Here is a 17,555-nt window from a genome sequence, read left to right on the forward strand (position 1 = left end):
GGCCGTGCACTGCTATATGAAGAGATGGGCTAGAGCACTGAATAAAATCAGTTTATTGGACTCATGGCAACATAAGAACAAGAATAGAAAGTAGACAAAAACCTAACGCATTTCATGCCTACGGGCACTTTATCAAAGATATATATATATATATATATCATATAATCATATAGCAGTGCACCGCCTTTTTCCTCTCTTGGACTCTTTACTTTGTTTATTTTTATACCTTGGTATTGAACATTAATGCTTTAAAGGAGAAGCTTTGACACCCTGGGAATGAATATGAATTTAGTTTGTTTATTTATTTGATAGCGACGTGGATCCTTTTCATGCCACTTTTAGGAGGCTTCCCAACACCCACTAATGCCAGTCAGTACAAAGCCAGTATGGAAAATATTCTGAATTGCTGTATAGCCCAGTACTACAGCACATTGTAGACTAATTCATACAATACATGAACGTGCCTTACGGCTTGGCACTGCTCAGCAAACATTGCACACCCCTGCTGTAGGATAAGTGGGGGGCACGCAAGATTTTTCTGGGGGGGGGGAGGGGGTGAGGCAGCTGCAGAGGCCCTGTACTCTTCTCCACGGCATCTAAATGAAGTGCCGGGGAATCGCGGGAGGCCTCTGCAGTGTCTCCTACCTTGTCTTCGGCGACGCGTCGCCATGGCAACATGTGTCAAATGACACTGCGGGTCACGTCACATGACACAATGCGGCATTTGATGCCGGATTTTAGGTAAGGGGGGCGCAGTGCACAAAGTTTGCGCACCCCTGGCCTACAGTCTTGAGTTCTTGCACTGTCACCCTTAGGTGCCCCTGATCCCACTGCTGGTGCAAGTATCAACGATGAAAACTGTTGGCATCTGGATGAGGAGCAGGTCAGGGAGCAAGTGAAGCTCTTCCTGTCCCAGGGAGGTTACTACAGCTCTGGGAAGCAGCTCAACTCCATGTTTGCCAAGGTGAGCTTCTGTTTTCATGGATATCTCTTCTACCCTCCTTCCCCCCAACCCTCCCCCCCATGTTTACCTCTACATTAACTGCTGTGCAGGGCTTTCCAGGCCTCTCTGGAAGCTAGAATGAAGAACATCTTAAACTCCTGTTAGTAAAACAGGAGGTATATTTCTGTCTTCATATCTATATATCTACATCTACAGGGCCTGACAAACTGGGCAAAAACCCACTCGCCCCCCCCCCCCCCCCCAAACACTCCCTCACCCCCACGACACTTACCTGCTGTGGGGTCCTGACGGCATCTCCTGTTTTGTCCCCTTCAAATTCATGTTTTTCCCCTGCAGCAGTAGTCAAAATGGCCACGCCGCGTTGCCATGGCGTCACGTGACTTCCAGTTACCATGGCAGCGCGACACCGTGCGACCGTTTTGACTACTGCTGCAGGGGAAAAACGACATGAATTTGAAGAGCAAGACAGAGAAGAGTGGGAGACGCCGGTTGACACCGCTGCAGGTAAGCTCTCAACAGCGGCCAAAATGCACACGCCCGTGGCGACTGGGTGAGTGCATTTGTCGAGACCTGTATATCTATATATCTTTTACTTTATCTAAACGAGACACAGCTGTTACTTTTACTACCATAGAAATAAAATTCTGTGGCAATTATGTAATGTCGACCAGTGACTATACCTCAGGTCACGCTGTTTGTTATAATGTTTAGACTTTGATTGGATCAATATTCTTATAGTGATATGAATAAAGTAATGCCCATTTTATGATATCCAATATATCTAACAGAGAGCACAAAATGATGTTACTTGCAGATTCAGAGGCTATTATGGGAGTTGAGGTGCACAATTCACTGCTTAAGTGTTTACACCACAGTGCAAGGCTAGCAGTCATTAGTCGATGCTCTGACATTGTGGCTCATATTTCCTTATTCCCTCAGGTACGTGAGATGCTGCGCATGAGAGACTCCAATGGCGCCCGGATGCTGACCTTGATCACGGAGCAGTTCATGGCTGACCCTCGTTTGGCCCTCTGGAGACAGCAGGGCACAGGCATGACTGATAAGTGCAGGCAACTTTGGGATGAGCTTGGTAAGCATCTGCCTAGCTGATCTGATCTCTCTGCTTGTTTCCCAACTTGTTTACCTATAACCGTAATATTCACCTTAATTACCTGGGATCAATGCTGGTGGGCTTAGGTACAGCACTGAAAGTCTTGCCGAATAAACATTATTGGATGCAGAAACCCAAGTCTTCCTGGCCTTTTGTTATGCTTAGGAGGAGCAATGAGGAGTCGCATATGGTTAACCAAGGCTCATTGGGCACAGGTTCACATTAAATTGCTTGGATAGTTGCCTTATATGTATTGCATCTGTGGTTTTGTCTCTTGTAGTTCATGGAGCAGTTTTTGTTGGTTTCCCTCAGCTGCGGTTTAAATTCAGTCCTTTTATTAACCGTAATCCTAATGTATTTTGGGTCTCATTCTTACCGTTGGTTTAATTAATGAAGGGTTGTATTAAAATGAATCACCACTCCAATTAAAGCCATTTATTTTGCTCAGGGTCACACATTGCCCAATAGGCAACAGGACCTCTATGCTTTATAGACCTATCCTTTGTTCTGTTAATATAGTTCTTTGCTTCTCTGACCTAGGAGCGCTTTGGGTTTGCATCGTGCTGAACCCACACTGCAAGCCAGAGGAGAAAGCTTGCTGGCTCCGGCAACTGCGGAAATGGGGAGACATGGACGTGTGCCCACTAGAGGACGGAAACTATGGCAACGAGCTCCCCAACATTACCAACGCTCTCCCACAAAGCAACGGCCATGGTGAGTGCATGCTGGAGCAGAGCAATAGTGTGCCTGCACGTATGCCGCCTGCAATACTACCGGAGTAAATATACTAAACCATCATTAACACCCCATGTTGGCTTCTAATGTCCTCCAAACTCCAGCAGGGAAATAACTACTATGCAAATTGGCTATGTTATTGGTAGTTTCTGAGGCAGCAGCACTAGGAGCACAGAGGTTTGCGGTACTTCGTTCTATTTCTCCATGCTGAAAGTATTTGGATGTTCTCTGCTCTATTCTATTCTGAAGCACATACATTTAATGGGGCAGAGATGTGGAAGCAATGTTAGCTGGAGTAGATCGTTCAACGCCGGTAACCTAAATCCGAGTGATATTTTTTTTCTTTTGCTTAAAACCTAGCGTTTCCTACACACAAGTAATGAAGAAGGTATCCTGCTCGAATAATCTGCAGAGGTTCTCTTTCCCTCCTGATCATTTGATGAGAAATAACAATCAATGTCTCGGTCTTTGTTACTTGCACTTGACCTGATTGCCCTGCACGCCAAGCTCTGCCTAGGAGGACAGGAGGTTGATTAAAGCTCCGCACTTACCTCCCCGCCGAGCCGGCACTATGGAGATCCCGTCTGCGCACAAGCACTTTAACCCTTTCACTTGTTACAGATAAAACTCATTTTCCTAAACAGGTTTAATAAATGTGGTATTTTCAACCAGTTCTAACAGGCCAGAGTCATGTTGAGATTTGATGCTTTTTACTTGGTTGCTATGTAAACATATCCTGCCCTTATTACTGCTCGTGTAAGTACTGTGCCCAGGTTGCTGTTTTATCAGTTGTAAGGCACTTTAAAAACACCCATTGTTTTCTCTGGTGAGCTTACAATCTAATATTGCCCAGTGACATTAAATTACTTCATCACATGGGCAGTTATTTTTTCCAGACTTGCATTTGTTTTACGCCTGACCAGTCGGCATCATGTTTAATAACTCGAGTTCTAAAACATGACTTTTTCCCCCTGAATATACAACAAATACTACCGGAAGATGCAGCCTCTCAGGTTGTTACCCGCTGACTTGGATATAACAGTATTGTCAGAGGTGGAAGTCTGTTGGTTACCCAACACCTTCAGTGCCCTATGGCTTTTACAACTATTTGGCTTCTCCCCAAATTCATAACATCAGTCCTTTCCATTCACTCATCTTTTTCTGACCTATGTCCATCTAGTTCAGCCTATGTTAAATGTAGATCTGTAAAAGGTTTATATTGTATTTCTGACTGCTGTGGGCTAATTGTAGGGGCTTCAATTAGCTTCGGTATAAAGTTGATTGGAGCAGACAAGCTGAAATATTCTAAAAGGAGTGTGTGTTTTTTTGCTTCCAGACTCCTTAGTGAGGCCACGAAGAACCGTGTTCACCCGGGCGATTGAGGGTTGTGATCTGCACTGGCAGGACAGCCACTTACAAAGAATAATCAGCAGCGATTTTTACCTGTCCCCATCCTACCAGAGAGATGGAGAAAGCCTTCTCTTCAATTCCCAGGGCCAACCACTATGGCTGGGTAAGTGCAAATCAATAACCTGACATTCTCTCAAAACAGCCGTACAGAAAAAACTGGGCTCATTGCAGCCTTACCAGTGTCACAAGAGGACATAGGAACATTTAGCATATTTATTGGTTGCTTAAAGAATAGACTTCTATCCTAAAAATTATATGGGGTTAATTAAATATGGTTGTCACATTTTAGCATGACCTAAACAGAAGACACAGCTATTCCTAACACTGTGACACTGTTTCTTTACTCTGTCATTGTCATCCTAATGTGGAAGGACATATCATTAGTGGAATATAGATCGAAAAGCCACTAAACAGGTTGAAAAGACATAGATGGACACATTTACTAAGCTGTGCTAATGAGCGTAAGGTGCCCTATGGCTTAGCACAGCTTGGTAAATGTGGTCCACAGTCTATAAGAAACTTCCTCATACATCAGGATGACGGTGATGCAGACAGGCATGTTCACCTTTGTAACATGCACAAGGAAGCATTGGCACGTTGCATGTGAAACCTTCCAATTTAGATATTGCCAATAAAGGAAAAGTGTGAGGTTCTCTCCTACCATCGTTTACCTTGTGTGTTTTTTATTTAATGCTTTGCAGAGCATGTGCCCACAGCTTGTGCCCGAGTGGATGCCCTGCGATCCCATGGTTACCCCAAAGAGGCTTTACGCTTAGCAGTTGCCATCATAAGCACCCTGAGATTGCAGCAGCAGCGGCAACTGGAGATATACAAGCAGCAGAAAAAAGGTAGAATGCAAATGTGATCATGGCCAGTGCTGTAACATTAGCAATAATATGTATAACGCCATTCAAAATATCAAGGCACATTAACCAAAAAGGTTTGGCTATAACAGATGCAGTGCAGCTGTGGAAAAAAATAGTGTATCCAGCAACACTGATCTTTACCGCTCAACACACTTTTCATAAACAAACAAACAAACAAAAACCTTTTAATTCAAGTTTGTTTTTGTTGGGAGGAGTGGGGTTTACAAGCTGTTTTTATGGAGGGTTTTACTTTTTGTTTGTGGTGATTTTGGTTGTTAGGAAATCTTTTTTTCAGAAGAATACATGTGATTTTATTCTTGTAGAATTGCTTCAGAGAAATGCAACAACGATAACAAACCTGGAGGGCTGGGTAGGGCACCCACTGGACCCCATTGGCTGCTTATTCACCACCCTCACAGAGGCTTGCCGGTCTGATGAGGAGAACGCGATGGAAGGAACTGGTAAGAACCGTGTCATATATAGGACTTAAAATAGTTTGCCACCTGTCTGATATAACCGAGGGTATGAGTTCAGCGATTTGGAATCGGCTACTGCAAGGATAGAGGGAGATAATGTGCTTGTCATCCCTTTATTCAGAAAACCCCCTGCATGAGCACTGGGGTAAAATTAGCTTGAGACCACCAGGACTTTACTTATCCCGAGGAGACACATCAAGTTTTCTGCCATTTCCAGTCTGAGTTTATTCAGGGAGTAAAATATGCTTTTCCAATACAGTTATACAAGGTAATTAGAGGAATGCTTAACACAAAACAATACACTGAGAAGGGCACAGACACTGACTTGCAGAACAGCATGAACTGTAAACGTGTTCTATTGGCCAATCTGCCAGTCTGACTCCCTTACCTCCCTTTCTCATACAGAAGGCAGCGAGCCCCAGCGTCTGCTCTACCAGCATGTATGTGTGCTGAATGGCTCCCTTGAGAACGGTGAATCCTACCTGTCTTTGGCACTAGAGGTGGCACTCATGGGCATGGGCCAGCAGCGGCTGATGCCTGAGGGGCTGTATGCCCAGGATAAAGTGTGCCGCAATGAGGAACAAATCATCGCCCGACTGCAGGAGTTAGAGCTGGACGCTGTGCTCGTACAAACCCTGCGCAAACAGTGCATCTTACTGCTGGAAGGTGAGAGAGGGGGAACACCAGGTGGCAGGTTCATAATGTGTGAGGTCGAAAGGTCTTATTGCTGAAGATGCAATGTCCTTGGAGAGTGCTCATGATTTTCGATCAGTGGCGCTCTGTAGCTTCTCCTTGGGAAACCCCACCAAGACCATGTTTTTGGGCATATACCGCCAATATTGCGTTAATATATATATATTATATACTCTTCCCTGTGTACATGTATTGACTGATTATAGGAAATAATTAAAGGAGCAATCCATGCAATATCATACATGTGTTTTTTAAATCAGTGCTGTAGTATTAAATAATACCTACTGCATTTAAAAAAAATGTATTTTACTCTTAATGCCATTTTTAATTTATTTTAATATACTGAGAATCCTTTCATTTCTATAGCAGGTTTTAGCATACTTCCCCAGCAGTGCAAGATCTTTGCAACACTTTCCCGTTTGTGATCATTTGTTGCCTACATTGGAGTATTCTGGAGAGGACAGATACCTGTAGATGGAGATGACAGCCATTAACATGCATGTAGAAGTCTCTCACTCAGAATCTTCTTCCTATCCATTCTTGTTTCAGGAGGGCCATTCAGCGGTCTTGGGGAGGTGATACACCGGGAGAGTGTGCCCATGCACACCTTTGCCAAATACTTGTTCTCTGCGCTGCTGCCCCATGATGCAGATCTGGCCTATAAATTGTCACTTCGAGCCATGAGGTGCGTATGTGCAAGTTTTAACACCAGTACTAAAACTATTCACTTTTTGTGATAGGGTTGAAAGGGTTAAAGGATTCCCATCCATATTGCAACTTGTTACACCTTTTAATGAACCAATCCGAGTTCTTAACTGAGACAATCACATTGTGCAGAGCTTTTTGAAACCTTGAATGTCTTTTCTTCACGTATACTGACCATACATTTGAAGAGACCTGTAAGATATGGAAAACGCTGTCCATTGGAATTTGATCTGTGAAGAACTCTCAAATTGGCCTATTAAAAGGTGTCACCACCTACATGATATCTACGTTTACAGGTACAATGTGGCTATTAAATGGGGTTGGGGAACCCTGCCACGTTTTTGTTCACAACTGCAACGTCTAAGATTCATATTTGCACTAAATTCATATAAGGCAGGGGAGACTTCAGGAACAGTGTTAGCGCGATTTTAAGGAAACCCACAATGCCACAGGAAATGTTGTTGTTGTAGATTTAACTTTGGTACCTGTTTAGGGTTTGTGGGGTTGCAGTTGTGGATCTAATTTTCAAACCCCATTTTTGCTGAAAGTTTTCAGCTTGGTCATTATTACACTTTGTGGGCTAACACACTGACACATACAACATCTTATCTTGCTCACAGACTGCCGGTCCTGGAGAGCAGTATCCCCTCAGGGGATGTATCACACCCCCATCACATTGTTTCTGTGGTGCCTAGCCGGTATCCGCGCTGGTTCACTCTGGGCCACTTGGAATCACAGCAGTGTGAGCTCGCGTCCACCATGCTGACCGCTGCAAAAGGTAATAAAACCGTGCACTTTACTATGAGTAATCACGGAACATTTCTAATACAATGAACCTTCACTAGCAATATCTGTTATTTCTGGTTAGAATCATAGTTGTTTATAACCCTTTAGCATAATATACATGTGCAGCTCTCTGAATGCTTACTATAAAACGTGCTTTCTTTTTGATAGTTGAAACAGAAAGCCTTTAGGCTGCGAGATCTGGCCATACTTTGTGGCTTTGAATGGCTCAAAATATAACTGTAAAAAATGGATTGCTGTTCCCGCTATACACAGGCCAAGTCATTTATTACCAAGGTGGGGGGGCATGCAACAACCGAAAAGCTGCATTTGTCTCAAACTAGAACTCTTTGTAGCACATCCTTGTATCAGCAAAGCTATTGGGGAAATACATGTTATTTTTGCGATATTGCATGCCCTGTTTTGATGGCAAGTAGAGAGAGCCAACATCACCCTCCCTAAGTGCCATGCTGTGTTGGACAGATTGATTCTGTGCTGGATTGTGGGGCTCACTCTCCTCTTCATTCTCTCCTTAACATAGGGGACATGCTGCGTCTCCGCACAGTGCTTGAAGCCATACAGAGGAACATACACTCCTCCTCGTTGATATTTAAACTGGCGCAGGATGCTTTTAAGATTGCCACTCCAGCTGACAACAGCTCCGATACCACTCTACTGAATGTGGCGCTAGAGCTAGGGCTGCAGGTAAGGCATTCCCTGGCGTTTTTTATATTTATTTTCTCTGTTCCTTGTCTTTTCTCTGATTTTTGCACATTTCGGTCTCCTTTCTTTATTACCGGCCTTTTAACCTCTGCAGTCTCATATCACCCTTTCCACTTTCTCCTTCTTAGATCTTCCCTATAAAGCTTTCCTCATACGATTAGCCCTTTTCTCTCGCTTTGCCTCCTCTTTCTCCCCTGTCTACTCACATTCTCTCTCTCCCTTTGTCGAACACGTGTGCGTTGATCCCTTCGCTCACTATTGTCCTGATACGCAATCCCATGCTTGTTTCTTTCTCTAATCCTTTCTCTCTAGGTCATGCGAATGACTCTCAGCACCCTGAACTGGAGGCGAAGAGAGATGGTCAGGTGGCTTGTGACCTGTGCTACAGAAGTTGGTATGTAATGTGAATTTCATGTTCTTTCGATCCAGAGAGATGAGGGCTCTTGGAGCCCAAAACGTACTCTTTTAAATTTGTATCATGTGTTGGAAAAAGAGCAGTGCCTTTTATGTAGTATTATATGGGAAACAAGGAAGAGTTCCGCACAGATGTGCAAAACATTCAAAAACGTTCACATGCAGGGAACTTTGCTTTTTCCTGGCTGCCAAAATATGTACAAAATGATCCGATGTCCCACTAAAAGCAATCGTCACCACAACCTTTTTCTTGGTGAGTTTCACATATTTGCACAAAAGGGACAGATTTACATTTCTAGTCATAGAACCTTGCAATCTGTTTATATACTGCGTGTTATATACAGCGATGGGGCTTGTACTCGATGCAACCTTGCACTATAGTAATGTGTTGTCTCATGTTTATAGGATTGCTTGAATATTTAGTTATGTACAGGTGCATGTGAGGGAAACCCACGCTCCAATAATGTATGTAAATCAATTACAATAATACATTTGATTTATTCATGACCATTGTCACGTATGGCACACCTGTGAGCACGTAACCTGTATATGGGACAAGGGTTAATGCACAGATATCTAGCTGGCCCGCTTTTCACCTTCCGCAAAGGTCCCTCAAGGAAGAATCTCTCTTCTCAATTCGTCCTAATATACCAATCTGTCATGAAAAACATACTTGTGAGCACGTGACACATATATGCAACCAGGGTTAATACACATGGCTACTCTAGCCACACACGCCTTTCTCCTTTGCAAAGATATTCCAAATGAGTTAATATTAACCCCATACTCCATTGCAATCTAATCAGCTTCCACCATGCAAGAAATATGCAGACAAAATATGTAAATATATATATCTATCTGCCAGGGTCTAAGGTATGTTTATATGTTTATGTATGTCTTTTGTTTATTAACAAAAAACTATGCACTTATTAGCACAAACATCTGTTGTAGCATTATGTGTCCTAAAATGTAAGTTACTCTACAAAGCGTGCAACGGATTACTTATTAAAGATTGTTTTAATATATATATTTTTTTGCTTTAGAATACAGAAAAAGATTTACAAGAACATACAGTTACAATAAATACAGAACAGTTTCTTAAAATAAAAGGCTAAAACAGACGTAGAAATTCCTATACTTTACCACGTCATAGGTTTTCCCCAGAGAGATCACTAGCATAGGAAATTTGAAAACTCATGTGTGTGATCTCAAAACACACCTTGTTGAATTCTAACTTTAATAACTTCTTGCTAAGCCATATGTACCATTCTTGTCCCGTTGAAGCAACATGAGCCCACCCCTGTCGTAAATCGGCTCGAGCTGACATTCATGAACTGAGCAAAAAAATTAAAAAAATGAACACGCCTCTAACAAGACGTTTAATTGCAACATTTACAAATATCTATCGGGTATACTTCCGAATAGGTGTTCGCTCCATGATAGCTTCATATTTCATATTTTTGAACAGTAGGGTTAATCACGCCCCTTGGCACTCGGTAGAACACTTCCAGGAAAGTTTTGAAAGTACATTTTAAAAGTGTCCTGTTTACTTGTCTGGAGAGTCACAGTTTAATCCCATCTCTGGCAAACCAGATGTTCTTATCTCTAGATTCTATCAGTCCTATACTCAAGGCCAGGACAACAGTTTAACAGGCCACAAAAAACATTTATTTTATTTTTTATGTCAAACTGTAACCACATTAACCCCTGGTGTACCAGATAGAATAATATATTTAATATCTCATGATATCATGACTACCATCCAGAAATAGCTACATCAAACGCAAAGTGTAATTGCGCTGTCACATTCTTTCCCTGTCCCTAGGTGTGCGTGCCCTGGTCAGCATCCTGCAGAGCTGGTACACTCTCTTCACCCCCACGGAAGCCACCAGCATTGTGGCAGCTGCAGCCACCTCCCACAGCACTGTACTAAGACTTAACCTGGACTACCCCCAGCGGGAGGAGCTGGCCAGCTGCGCACGGACACTGGCCCTGCAGTGCGCCATGAAGGACCCCCAGAACTGTGCCCTGTCCGCGTTGACCCTGTGTGAGAAGGACCACACCGCCTTTGAGACTGCCTATCAGATTGCAGTTGATGCAGCTTCGGGAGGCATGACTTACTCCCAGCTCTTTACAATTGCCCGTTACATGGAGCACCGCGGCTACCCGCTGCGAGCTTTCAAACTGTGCTCACTGGCCATGAGCCACCTCAACCTAGCTTACAACCAGGACACGCACCCAGCCATTAATGACGTTCTGTGGGCCTGCTCTCTCAGCCACTCGCTAGGCAAGAACGAGCTGGCAGCACTGGTCCCCCTAGTGGTGAAAAGCGTGCACTGCGCCACTGTACTGTCAGACATCCTTCGCCGATGCACCCTGACTGCTCCTGGCCTGGCTGGGATCCCCGGCCGCCGGAACTCCGGCAAGCTGATGTCAACGGACAAACCTCCCCTGCGACAGTTGCTAGACGCAGCGGTCGGAGCCTACATAAACACCACCCACTCGCGTCTCACGCACATTAGCCCTCGGCACTATGGGGAGTTCATAGAATTCCTCAGCAAGGCCCGTGAGACTTTCCTGCTCGGACAGGACGGTTTGCTGCAGTTTGCCCAGTTTATAGACAACCTGAAGCAGATCTACAAGGGCAAGAAGAAGCTGATGATGCTGGTGAGGGAGCGCTTTGGGTGACGCTTCTATTCAACTTTATCCCACTCCTCCGTTTCTAATCCACATCTGTGAAGAACTCCCTTCTCTGCTCCCTTCCATAGCATGGTCCCGATATCTAGGGGCCTTAGCCACTGCTGTCAGAAGGAAGAAGCCTCTCATGTTGCATGGGACCTGCCAAGCATTTCATGTCTCTCTCTGGGATGTCTTCACCCATGCGTGCACAGTGTCTGTGTTATATGGCTTTCAGTGATGGAGAACCTTCTGATGATACTAAAACCAGTGAAGGGGTTAAAAAAAAAAAATAGCAGATGACCCCAGTGTTAGGGGGTTTATGTGCCCTGTCTCGTTGTGAGGCTGGTTGTGGACTTCTAAAATTTTGCTAAATTCATAACCCCTTTTGTAGCAGCCTCCTTGAGCCTGAGCATGCTTGCGATAGGCTGGGATGTGCTACATGAAAAATGTAGCACCTAGCGCAACCATACTGATATATAGATGTATTGAGCATATTGTATTCTCAAGCGATGGTGTGAGCAATGCCTTGCGTGCTTAATTGTGTACTTTCACAAAATCTATTATTGCAAGCCTAAACAGTTATCCCATTGTGTGCTGAAAGTAATGAGTTACTCTTCTCCAGGAATGACAAGCCTAATGAGTATTTGAGGTGCTGCAAGACTGCTGGAGTTAATTTCCATGAGGATCAGAGTTATGAGTTTAATTTAATGCCTACAGAGCATTAATGTCTTCATTTACTGAACAGTGCAAAACCTTAGCACACCTTGTGATCCATTGTCTCAAGGTAAACTAAGGCTTCACACCATTTAGAGAATCAAAGCCTAATTCTACAAAACTCAGGGTTGAAGAGGTTAACTTCTGTCCAAAAAAATACTGCCCTGCATGTCTGACTTGGGAGGATTGAAAGATTTGGTTTGTTCCCCACAGAGCAGGGATTCCTCTGCCAGATATTTTCATCATGCTCCCAAGTGAAGATTTTGATTGTCACAGCTGCTTATGCAGTGTTAGTTCTCTTCCCAACTAGATCATAAAATGTATGAACTCCTGTGTGTAAGGCAAAGTAGGAAACAAGGTGCATGCCAGAAAAAGTTGCAGAAATAGCATATTTGTTGCCAGCTCTCACTCCAAAGGCAAAGTACAATCATCCCTGTAAAGAATTACGGACACATTCCTAACTCCTTAGACAAGTTAATGAGCCACATTGCTATGACAATGAAGAGTGAGGTCCTGGCCAAACATCTTTGTAATGCAGGGCATGTAAAATAATTTGCTGCAGGAGGGTCCTGCAATACACTGCAGTGCCAACATGGTGCTACTGGTGTTCGAGGAATAGCAGTGACCTAAAATGTTTGACTTTCACTGGTGAGATCACATTCTGCTCTTTTGACGAAGGATTAAAGGGCCACTGTGTTTTAACAACAAGGTCGTTATAAGCAACAACAAAAAATGTAGGTGAACGTACCTGTTATCCCATGGTTCAGCCTGTAGAATTATTCAAGAAAATGATATTGTATTTAAAATATTGATGTAATTTCAGGCCATGCCAGAGTCATGAAGGAAAGTAAGGTCTCCTCTGTTGGTTTGTAGTTATAGCTCAGTTTTGTTGTGTTTAAACAAGCCATGTGCATTTGAAGTGTAAGTAGCCATCCATATGGTGCTTGAAATCCTCTAGAGGTGAATTGTAAGTGGTACAGTGACTGCTAGAATATTTTGGCATTACTCTTGATGTTCCATTGCCCTTCTTCATGATGGGGTGCAATATGTATCGTCAGCCAGGCATATGAGATAGGATTCATTGGTTGAAGCTACACAACATACAGTACTTAGTCTTGGTTTAGCAATTTTTTAAACCAGTTAATCAATTTGTTACCAGGGTGACAGCAACCCACTGCAGTGACCACTCAGACAGGAAAGCGGTTAAGAGAATGAACGTATTACAAATTCAGAAATTAGTCATTGTCTTGTTCAAAACATAGAGACCGTTAAAACAATTTTCACAAACTTTGTGAAAAACTTCTGATTCAAAGGATTTATGTGGCAGATTTGAAGTGGTTCTGAGTGTTAACTTTATCTAGAACATTTGGTGAATATAGTAATATATTGATTGCACCAACTGTTTGTGCATCTGTCCCAGTGCGTTTTAAGTACTTGGTTTAAACTCCATAGTGCCAGAAGAGTGAGGCACAAAATGCATGGTGCTTCTCCTGCATGGAAGAGTTTAACTATTCAGACTGTGCTCTGTCTTCCCTTTGCAACAGGGGTCTGGCTTTCATGAAATACCAAATGTTGGTAACTATGTAAGCAATATCTGGCAGGTATGGTTTGAAACACAAGGAAAGATGTATACAAACTCTGGATCCTTTATCGAAGAGCCATTACACTATTTCCGTAGCTGAGCATATACAGTATAACCTCCAGACTTCTAAATGAAGATCAGTCGTCTCAAACCATGTAATCTGAGCTCACAACAGCTTTTTCTGCGGGATAAACTGATGCAACTAGACACTAGAGGGATTGCAATTACTGTTTGGTAGCTATTCACAACAGAACGAACCTAATAACAGTTAGAATGTGAAACGTTAACCCTTTATGACAAACTGCAGCAGTTATCGGATTGTGAAATCCTGCCAAGGACTTCTTGTTACAAATCCCAGAGAGTAGACGTGGAATATGGTACAGCAACTTTCCATTCATCCAATGAGGGGGAGTCTAGAAGCTCGCTCATGGGAAAGTTTTTGGTCATCCAGTCCAGGAAAACATTCCTCTTATGCAGGATCAACACCGCTCCGATGTACTCATATCTCCTCATCCTCCACCCTGCCTCCTTAGTCCTGCCTCCCCCTGGTCACGATGGGAAGTGTCTCCCGCCTCCTCACTGAACAGACTGCAAGCCAAACTCAGGGAACACTTACTTTACTCGAGTAAATTGTGACGACAAAGCATTTATCTACCTGTAAATATGATAATATATGGCAATTATGAAATGTAAAGTTCTAATTATTTATAACAGTTCTGTCTTTTCTTTCCGCAGGGCGATGGTATACTTGAATGCTTTTGCTCCGGGGGGCTTGGTGCTTTAAATGCTTTGCTTTTCAGAGAACTTTCTCAGGTGGGAGCAGGGGGGGGGGGGGGGGAGGATTGGGGAATCTAATAGTGTGCAATGAGGAGGGTTTGGGCGGGCAATAAAGGACTGTTTGGTTTTCCCAGGGACATAACTCAAAAAAGTGGGAAGGGAGTAAGATTGTGCCAAGAAGCTGAGCTTACAGATAAATCTCCATTTACATTTGAAAGTTGACCCTTTCAGGACTGGAGTACAGAAGTAGCCCCTTCAGCTTTGAAGTGATTATTGTAGTAAAGCATTAAGGTGATAAACCATATATTGATCAACACAGGCCCAATGCTGGAGTTGGTCACAAGTCTTACGCAAGTACGTATGTGAACCTCCCAACCCAAATGTTGGCGGTTTTATCTCTTCTGGGGCTCAGCTTTGTAACACAAACCTAAAACTATTTTCATTGTGAAATGGGAATCCGCTCAAGTCGGTTCATAGCAATGGAAACCTATTTTATCGAGACATTCGAAATATCTATTGTTTTTTCATACTGAAATCCCTTACCCGCTAGGTTGGCAAATGCAGCATTAGTTGTTAAGGGGTTAAGGAAGACCGTGAAGTTTAGCAATAAGGAAGGTGTAGCAGGGAGCGGAGGCAATTTGGAGCCCAAAATAATGTCCTGTGAATGCTCTGTTGTTTGCTCCTCTGCATCACTTTCATTTTTTTTCCTGTGACTCCATATACCATTTATTTTCTCCATTTGTACTTGTGAATCACCCCTCTGTCTATCAGGGATGGCCAACTCGAGTCCTCAAGGGCCACCTACAGCCCAGGTATTCAGGATATCCCTGCTTCAGCACAGGTGGCTTAATCATTCTGACTGAGCCACCTGTGCTGACGCAAGGATATCCCGAATACCTGGCCTGTAGTTGGCCACCGCGTTTGTTTTTCATGTGCGCTGGGAGGCTGAAGGGACCATTTTCAGTCCAAGCCGCCTCCTATAAGCTGAGATTCAAGGCTTGAGGTGAGCTGGTGTTACTAGCAAGATGTCGGGCTTACCTCTTTTTCTTTATTATTATTTGTAATGTATTTGTCTCGCTTTACACCTCCCCAGAATAAAATACACAGGGCTCTCCCTCTGTATTCCTTGCCACAGACGTATCATTGTTGTTCTTTTGATTTTTATTGGTTTTAATTTGTAAGCTCTTGTTTTGTTTGTGCAACCTCTTAATGTTAATAAGAAAATGAACCCTATTTATGTATTGCTGATACCATTTTATATGAATTGTGTTGAAAATTTCAGTGCTTTTTTATGAATAAATTGTGGATCACAAAGGGCTTTTTTTTTCCCCCCTCTGCTCCGTGAATTGGTATCTGAGCACCTACACAAAACGGTGCGGTCCTACAAATAGGAAGCTGTAGACATTTCAGCACCATATAGTGCTACATATTGCAGCGTGTTTTTAGGCCTTGTGGCCTCTGATTCTACATTGTCTAGTATTGCCATTGGAAGACTTTGAAAATCAACTCCAAAATAATCCAGCCACAAATGATAAAGCAAAATACAGGCTGCCACCTGTAAGTAACAGGGTTACATAGTAGATGAGGTTGAAAAGACATGCGTCATCCAGTTCAACCTACGCTAAATTTAGACGACCGATACTTTATCCTATATTTGTACTTGCAGTAGATTGATACAGAGGACGGCAAACAATAAAAACCTGAGAAATAACATTTGATGATCTCATAAGGGGAAAAATAAACTTATGGACCCCAAATATTGGCGATCAGATTTCTTCCTGGATCAACATCCTTCCCATATTTACTTATTTGGTATATCCGTGTATACCTTTCCAGAAAGATGTCCAACTTGGCATCAGTCTCCATGGGTAATGAATGCCACATTGTAACGGCCCTAACTGTAAAGAACCCTTTCCTTTGTTACTGGTGAAATCTCCTTTCCACCAACATTAAGGGATGACCCTGTGTCCTTTTTTACTGCCCGTGGGATGAATAGTTCTTTTGAAAGCTCCTTGTCCTGTCCCTGAATATATTTGTATATAGTTATCATATCCCCTCAAACGCCTCTCTTTTAATGTAAACAAATGTAATATAGCTAGCCTCTCCTCAAGTCAGATTATCCATCCCCTTTATTAATTTGGCACCTCTTCTCTGCAGTCTAGTTTCATAATGTTTTTTTCTAAAGGTGTACTCCTTACTCCAAATTGTACTCCATATTCCAGGTGTGGTATTACTAATGCATTATACAGGCATACCCCGGTTTAAGGACACTCACTTTAAGTACAGTCGCGAGTAGGTACATAGCGCCCAATAGGCAAACAGCAGCTCACGCATGCGCCTGTCAGCATGTCTTGAACAGTAATACTGGCTCCCTACCTCTACCGAAGCTGCACAAGCGGGGAGACTATAGAGCCTGTTACAAATGCGTTATTTACATCAGTTATGCACGTATAGGACGATTGCAGTACAGTACATGCATCGATAAGTGGGGAAAAGGTAGTGATTCACTTTAAGTACATTTTCGCTTTACATACATGCTCTGAACCCATTGCGTACGTTAATGCGGGGTATGCCTGTAAAGGGGCATCTTTATGTTTACTTCACTTCCAGCCATTGCCCATTTAATGCAAGATAAGATCTTGTTTGCCTTTGCAGCTACTGCATGACTTTGGGTACTATTCCTAAGCCTTCTGTCTACAAGCACTCCTAAATAAACACGATCTCTTCCGTTAACATCCAGTCCTGAAGGTGACTGCCTCCCTTCACCACCAGTCAATTTCCATTTGTACTAACAGAAAATCACTCAACATGGGCAAAAACACAAGGATAATGATGAAAAATTGCTGGCCTCATGTTGCAGTTGCTGGAATGGGCTGAAGATGGTAATACTCATTGTTTAACAAATGTTGCATGTAGACCGTAC

The 17,555-nt window shown here is 43.1% G+C and overlaps 1 protein-coding gene across 1 annotated transcript in view; it reads left to right on the forward strand.

The window, feature by feature from the left end:
• The window catches only part of ZSWIM5 (zinc finger SWIM-type containing 5), a 72,514-nt gene extending 56,570 nt beyond the window's left edge, over positions 1-15,944 (forward strand). Inside the window, exons 3-14 of the mRNA XM_075616157.1 lie at positions 816-964; positions 1,904-2,054; positions 2,616-2,789; positions 4,147-4,323; positions 4,922-5,068; positions 5,410-5,547; positions 5,968-6,228; positions 6,805-6,940; positions 7,581-7,738; positions 8,285-8,448; positions 8,779-8,860; positions 10,706-15,944. Of these exons, the coding sequence (XP_075472272.1) occupies positions 816-964; positions 1,904-2,054; positions 2,616-2,789; positions 4,147-4,323; positions 4,922-5,068; positions 5,410-5,547; positions 5,968-6,228; positions 6,805-6,940; positions 7,581-7,738; positions 8,285-8,448; positions 8,779-8,860; positions 10,706-11,568 (2,600 nt within the window). The 3' untranslated portion in view covers positions 11,569-15,944. The remainder of the gene's footprint in view (positions 1-815; positions 965-1,903; positions 2,055-2,615; positions 2,790-4,146; positions 4,324-4,921; positions 5,069-5,409; positions 5,548-5,967; positions 6,229-6,804; positions 6,941-7,580; positions 7,739-8,284; positions 8,449-8,778; positions 8,861-10,705) is intronic.
• The last annotated feature ends 1,611 nt before the right edge of the window (positions 15,945-17,555 follow it).

This window comes from Ascaphus truei, chromosome 10 (assembly GCF_040206685.1).
Source record: "Ascaphus truei isolate aAscTru1 chromosome 10, aAscTru1.hap1, whole genome shotgun sequence".
Taxonomy (NCBI): domain Eukaryota; kingdom Metazoa; phylum Chordata; class Amphibia; order Anura; family Ascaphidae; genus Ascaphus; species Ascaphus truei.